Source organism: Bos indicus, chromosome 12 (genome assembly GCF_029378745.1).
Source record: "Bos indicus isolate NIAB-ARS_2022 breed Sahiwal x Tharparkar chromosome 12, NIAB-ARS_B.indTharparkar_mat_pri_1.0, whole genome shotgun sequence".
NCBI classification, from domain to species: Eukaryota; Metazoa; Chordata; class Mammalia; order Artiodactyla; family Bovidae; genus Bos; species Bos indicus.
Genome location: NC_091771.1, coordinates 89,165,997 through 89,172,766, shown reverse-complemented (window position 1 = coordinate 89,172,766; position 6,770 = coordinate 89,165,997). Strand labels below are relative to the sequence as shown.

Genomic DNA, 6,770 nt, shown 5'->3' with positions numbered 1-6,770 from the left:
CACGTATCTGTTCACGAGCGTCCGCACCAGGCTGCAGCGGTCCATGGCTCCTCCGGCCGCGCCCGCCCGATCAGCGCCCCCAAGTCCGGCCACGCGCGCCCATGGGCCCGGGCCCGAGTGTGGCCGCGCGCCCCGCCCGGGTCACGGCCTGGGAGCGCCGGGCGGTGCGGGGGGCGGCCGCGGCCCCTCCGCGCTCATGCCCGGCCCGGCCCGCGGCGGCCGGCGCGGGGGTGGCGGCTCAGCAAGGTGGCCGCCTGGCGGCCGGAGCCCGCGCGCCGGGGCTGGGGCGGTGGGGAGGACGGCTGGGAGCGCCGATCGCGCCGCCGCTCTGCTGCTCCGCGCGCCTCCTCTCCGCCGCCGCGCTCGCTCCGCTCTGCTCTGCCCTCCTCCCGGCCTCGGCCCGCCGCCCCTCTCAGCCCGGCCTCCGGCGGCCCGGTCCCGGCGCGCACGTCACGGGCGCGTGTGAGCATGCGCCCCGCGGCCCGCGCCCCCGCCCCGCTCCCGCGCCCTCACCCCGGCCCTGCCCCCTCCCGGCCCGCCCCCCGGAGCCGGTCAGCCGAGAGGACCCCGGGGCGGAGGGCGGGGACCCGCGGGCGGGGGCCGGCTCCTGTTGCTTCCGCTCCCCGCAGCGGGGGCCTGGGTGGTGGGGACTGTGCGCCCGGAGCTGGGTCTGGCCGGAAGAGTCAATCTCCCCCCAAGGCCGGAGGGCGGGTGTGAGATCGGGCAGTCGAGGAAGGGGCTTGGGGCGGGAATGAGGGGTCGGGTCGGGCAGAAGACTAGCTAAACCGGGCCTTTGTCTCCGGGGTGCTCGCTGTTCCCCTGCGTGGCCCCTCCTGCCTGGCAGGTGAGGCGGGGCCAGCCCGTGGGGCTCCCCAGACTGTCGCAGCTCCTCAGCGTTGGAGCGAAGGTGAGCGCAGGTTCTCCCACCTGGATTCTTTCTGAAACCCCACAGGTTCCCTGACCCAGGGCCCCTAACCCCAGGATTTCAGCGTTGAGATAGTCACGGGCTCCTGCAATCCTGCGCGGGTGAGGGGTTGGGATCTGCCTTGAACCTGTCTCACCAGCCTGGCCTGTCTTGCCTCCAGTCCATCTGGTCCACCTCCTGCCTCTGCCCGCGGCTGCGCCAGGTGGTCACCAGGAGGCCCAGCCCAGAGCTCGGGGCATCCAGGCGCCGCAGGCATGCCCTCCCAGGCTGTCCCTGTAGCAGAGGAGAACCTTTCTGTGGCTCAGACACCTCAATTTCAACCCCAGGGAGTGTCTCTGTTTTCCCAACGTTTTCTCTTCTCAGCCACAGTCAGCCAGCCCTGGACTGGTGAATACAGTTCCGTTCTTACTGCCATGGGCCGCCACTTGTGAAACCAGAGTGGCCTGACTACGCCTTTGGTAGCTGGTCAGGAGTGGGGCTCCCACCTCTGGAGGAAGGTAACTGAGTGTCCCCCTGGCTGGTGTGGAAGAGAAGCTGCCAGACATGGAATTAGATAGAGAAGCCTACAAGAGCGAGAGAGACTAGTGGTCGTGGTTAAGCAACCTGGATTCTGAACTGCTTTTCTTCAGTAAAATTCTCCAGTTTCTGGTCAGCTGACTCACTGATTCTCCACTTTCCAACCAAATCCACTCTCTGCTGCTCTGTGTCCAGGAGGCCCATGGCCATCATTATCAGCGGATCTTCACCAGCTGGGCAGCAGCTGCAGGCTGAGCCCAAGCAGAGAGGCTGGGCCTTTCCCTCCTCTGCCCACCAGCCGGGCACCAGCTGCAGGCTGAGCCCAAGCAGAGAGGCTGGGCCTTCCCCTCCTCTGCCCACGGGGCCCACCCTGGCCTGGCAGTGCCCATGTCCTTTGGTGACCACAGGGCTTGTCCAGCTTCCTTTTCTGTTGGATCAACTCACATTGGGCTCCAGGAGCCATGCCTCCGACAGCCAGGCAGTGGTGTCAGCAAGTCCCTGGGGAGCAGCATCCCTGGCGGGTCGCGGAACTGTGACTACCCTGTAGCAGGTGGTCCTGTGGCCATGCTCGTCCCAATCTCCTCCTGCCTCCTGCCAGGACCCCGGCTGCTGGAGTCAGATTTTGATTGGCCTACCACCTTGCAAACGGTGACATCTGTGGGGGCAGGGGGGAGTAGAAAGACAGATAGAGATCATACAAGGCGCCGGATAAAGGCTGGGTGTCTCTCAGGAATGCCTGTGTTATTCAGTGGTCAGTGTTAATTTCATATGGGAGTAGACAGTGTGGTAGCCGCAAGCTTGCCTCCTTTGTCATTGCTGGCAGAAACCCACCATGGTCCAGGTAGCCACCACCCTCTATATGGCTGGGGTAAGCAGCTCTGTGTAAGCCAATGTCGGTAACTCCATGCCTCTTCCTGCAATTGGTTTAAAACGAGTTTAAGCCAATGGATCCTGGTGCTGGGAAGTCTCCTCACATAAAGGAGGCTCATAAAGAGGACATGCTCCTCGTTTCTTGCTGGAGCTGTGGGTCTGGATGTGATGTCCGACACCTTGCAGCCTTCCCACATCTGTGATGTGACAGGAACGTCGTCGCAGTGGGGATGGCAGCATGGACACACGGGAGGAGATGGGTCCTTGGTGACACCACGGGCCACTGCACTAACATGGATTTCATGCTCTGAGAGAGAGAAAATCAATATCCTTATTGAACTGGATTTTCCATTGCAGGCGGCTGATAGAATGCCAAGTCTAAACCTATGAAACAGACCAGTTAAGACTACACTAAAGTAACAGTAAGTCCAATTTTTGCTGTGAATCGGTTATTTAATGGCAACCCACTCCAGTATTCTTGCCTGGAGAATTCCATGGACAGAGGAGCCTAGCATACCACAGTCCATGGGGTCGCAAAGAGTCAGACACGACTGAGCGACTCACACACATCAAACCACACAAACATTGGAGCTTGCGCAACAGGGAGCTGTTATTCCTCAGGTCTGTGGCTTGGGGGAAGGTTTCTCTCTTTCTTCTGTTCTTGGTTGAGATTGTTTCTGAGCCGACTTTCCTTTTTAGCTCGCCTGGGGGGAAGGACGTTCAGATGGCTTCGGTCACACGTCTATTGTCTTAGCAGGGTGAGTAGAGAGCTGAGAGCAAGTCGGCCTCTCTCTCTGTATTGGTGGTCAGCCTGAGCTTGCGTGCAGCTGGATCCCAAGACGGTCAGGATCCCTGGCCCCTGAAAGTCTGGGCTTGGAAATCCTGGACCATCGCCTCTGCCTTGTTCTATCCGGAGAAGTTAAGTCCAAGGCCAGCCTGGATTCAAGGGGAGTGGGCAGAGCCTTGCACATAAAAAATGAGAACTTGTGAGGGTCATCTTTGGAAACAGCCTACCTTAGACATCAAACGTTGACGGAGTATGTTGCCAGTACCACGTGGGAGGTCGCAGCGAAAAGGCTGCTGGAAACTCAAGGACCTGCGCAGCTCTCCCTTCGAGTCCAAGGGGAAGGGAAGCTCCACTCTGACTGGGCCGGCTCTGCCCAGTCCTGGCAATCAGGCGCTAGGGTGCTGACGTAGCCTCCGATGATTGGCCTGGGCCTGGGCCTGGGCTAAGCGCAGACCACTGGCTAACCGGTGGCCAGCGTGCTCAGCTCGGGGTCAGCAGGGCCTTGCCCTGACCCACGCGCGGTGTGGCTTCCTCGCGGCGGCGGGTGGTGTGATGACCGAGGAGGCGGCAGAACGGCGGGGAAGGTGGATCCGCAGTGACCGCGCCCCTGCCCACCTGTCCCCCACGCCTCCCTCCAGCCTTCCCGGCGCCGGCGGAAGCAGGGGCTCGGATCCCGGACTCCCACGTGAAGAAGACGTGGGAGACAGGAGGAGGGGCAAGAAAGTGGGCCTCCCCGTAGGGACGTTTGAAAACAGTGATGGTACCGGGGCCTCGGGCGACAAACCTGACGCCAGCACCGATCGGGGCAAACACGGAACAGAGCAGTGAGCTTTCCACGTTGCGTTCTCGGGCGGGGCAGGAGCCGTCATGCACGCGGGGCGTGGCGTCCAGTGAGCAGCCTTGCCTACCAGGCGCTGGGTCCCTGTCCCCCCCCCGCCCCACCCCGCCGCCTGCGACTATTTCGATGTCCTCCCACCGATCCGTCCTAGAATTCTGTGGTGGAGAAACCCTTTCTCACACCTCCCACAGGCTCCCACACACCCCTCCCCAGTCCTTTGGTCTGGAATCTTCTACCCCACCCCTGTCTGTCCCACCAAGCCCTACTCACCCTTGCAGCCCACTAGGCTGTCTCCTCCCTGCACCCTCCTAGCAGCGGCAGTGAGTCCCCCCCTTGACTTCCTACTGGAACCACTTAGTTAACTTACTAACCTGTTCAAAGGGGCATTTCTAAGCCCTAGCCAGGGCCTAACCCAGGAGTTTTTATGTATTTATTTATGGCCATGCCACACCTCTTGTAAGATCTTAGTTCCCTATCCAGGGATTGAGCCCCGGGCCCAACCACTGGACCGCCGGGGAATTCCCATCCAGGGAGTTTATAAACATATCTGCCCCTCAGGACCCCTCCTCCAGCCCAGGTAGCATGGGACCAGCCCATGGAGCACGGGATCCAGGCAGGTGTTTCTCAAAAGCTCTCGGGCGCAGCAGATGTGAGACCTGCTGGTCTAGATGTCTGTGCCTGCTGGAGCGGACAGGTGCGCAGGACTCCACCCTGCACAGCACGGTCCCTTGTAGAAGAAGCTGCTCAATAAACGGTGAGCTCGCCAAACACAACCACGCTGCAGATTCAGCCTCTGGGCATTCATACAGCACAACACAGGGCGGGCTCTCAGTCTGTCCAAGCACATGTGGAGGAAACAAGCAGGCCAGTCACTGGACAGATGCTCCCAACCTTGCGAGGTGAGCTGGAGGTCACCCCACCCATGAGGCTCCTCATGGGAGGTCCCCCCACGCGGGCAGAGCCATGTCTGGTTTAGTGATTCGTTACACAGGTATCCAGAAGTGGAAAGTTAAATTTCATTATCACTCTTAACCCAAAATACGTGACTGGCGTGAGAACCAGTCTCAAAGAGCAGGACAGAACTGTGTGCACAGCCCTGGCGTGAGCACTCCGTGAGCGCCCCACCAGCTCCCGGATTCCAGGTCCCATGCTGGTCTGATGGCCCATCCCGGGAGACTGTGCCGTTCTGCGTCCTTGAGGTTTTTGTCCCTTCTGTCGCTCTGAGCCCTTTCCTCCCCTGGTGTCAGATGCAGGTCAGGACAGTCCCACACTGACCACGGTCTCCAGCCCCTTCCCGTCTGTAGTAAAATGTTCGTTGCCCAAACCCAGAGGGGCCCCATCTCATGCCTTCAGGTGGGTACTCAGGCAAAGGGGTACTTGTCCCAGAATGAGCCTGGTCAGGATTAATTTTGCTTCTCAGCTACTCATTTTCCTTTAGTTAATTTTCAGCAAGAATACATGAAAAATGGCTAAGAATCCTCTTCTCTCCTTGTTTATTCTTTCCTCCCCTCACTAAAGAGATTGATTATGTTAATCCAGTTTCCTTTCAGGGAAAAAAAGCTAAGTTCTGTGATGCTGAAAATTACCAATAAAGTCATGAAAGCAATTTCTTGTTCTCATTTATTTCAACAGAAACTAAATTTTTGCTTCTCTCCAACAAGGTGAACAGAATCACGAAGGTATCTGAAGTAGGAGCTGGACAATAATTAGAAATCAGCATTAACGTGGACCATTGCGTCTTCGCCAGAGTACGTCCTGTGGACATCACAAGACGTCACATCACAGCATCCTCTCTTTAGGGACACGTTTCAGAAGACGAGGAAGCTGCTTCTCTCGTCCGTCTGCTTTTGTGGACAGGCTTCGTGTGGATTGTCCCCAGGCTTCACTCCAGTGTCTGGGGGGCTCCTGGTCCCTCACCAGCCCTTGTTTTCTGGATCCCATTTCCTGATTTCTTTCTTTTATTTGGATGGTATATACTCTCCAGTAGCCTCCTGAGGAAGGGTGCATGGAAAGTAAATGTTACAAATGTTTTCTCTGACATTACAGATAAGTTGGTATATTGTTATAGGTAGAAATTAGTCTTAAAGGTATTATAGGGAAAGGAGTGGGGGTGACATGATCTTAAATCTTTAGAATGGCAACATAATATCCAAACAACTCCTTAATCAAACTGAGGCCCATAAACCGCGTTCACAACAAAACAGATGACATGGCATTTCAGAACCCCAGATACAGGAGGCTGTACGCAGAGACGTTGCTTAGAGAAGTCCTCATGGTGCCGCATAGGTGTTGGACTTTTGCAAATTCGTTGCTAAATGAACAACTAAAAAAAAATTGAGCAAACAGCCTGTGAAAATTTCTTGAAATGAGTTCTTACTCGGGGAAGCTCCTTCTAACTTTTTGTTTATTTTTGGCTTTTGGCCCTGCTGTGCAGCTGACAGGATCTTAGTTCCCTGACCAGGGACTGACTGCTGGCTCTTGGCAGTGAAGGCAGAGTCCGAACCACTGGACCACCAGGGAATTCCTGTTTCTTTTCCTCTTTTCTTCTTCTTTTTTAATTCTAATTTAAAAAACTCACTGGAGATAGCAAGTATATTTAGTTTAAACCAGTAAGTTTTCTAAAAATTGTTTCTTATTTTTAAATCTAAGCTGTATATGGAGGGAGGCTTACCAATTTTGGGTAAAAATAACCGTGTTTTAAAATCACACATTTACTACGGAGGCTTTTTTTTTTATTGCAATCTAACCCTTGTACAATCTAATACAAGCTACAAGCCCAGTGTTACACAGGCTATAGTGGTTCGCAGTTCTTAAAGGCTTTGCTCCATTTGTAG

General features: G+C 56.5%; 1 protein-coding gene across 4 annotated transcripts in view; it reads right to left on the bottom strand.

Moving 5' to 3' along the window:
- Positions 1-1,196, bottom strand: part of ATP11A (ATPase phospholipid transporting 11A) — a 105,941-nt gene extending 104,745 nt beyond the window's left edge. For 3 of the 4 annotated variants that reach the window (XM_070800505.1, XM_070800504.1, XM_070800507.1), the window contains exon 1: positions 1,062-1,196. In XM_070800505.1, coding sequence (XP_070656606.1) covers positions 1,062-1,181 — 120 coding nt within the window. In that variant the 5' untranslated portion in view covers positions 1,182-1,196. Of the gene's footprint in view, positions 1-3; positions 447-1,061 lie in introns of those variants that run through there. The other variant, XM_019971757.2, reaches the window with a different exon arrangement.
- Between the last annotated feature and the right edge of the window lie 5,574 nt (positions 1,197-6,770).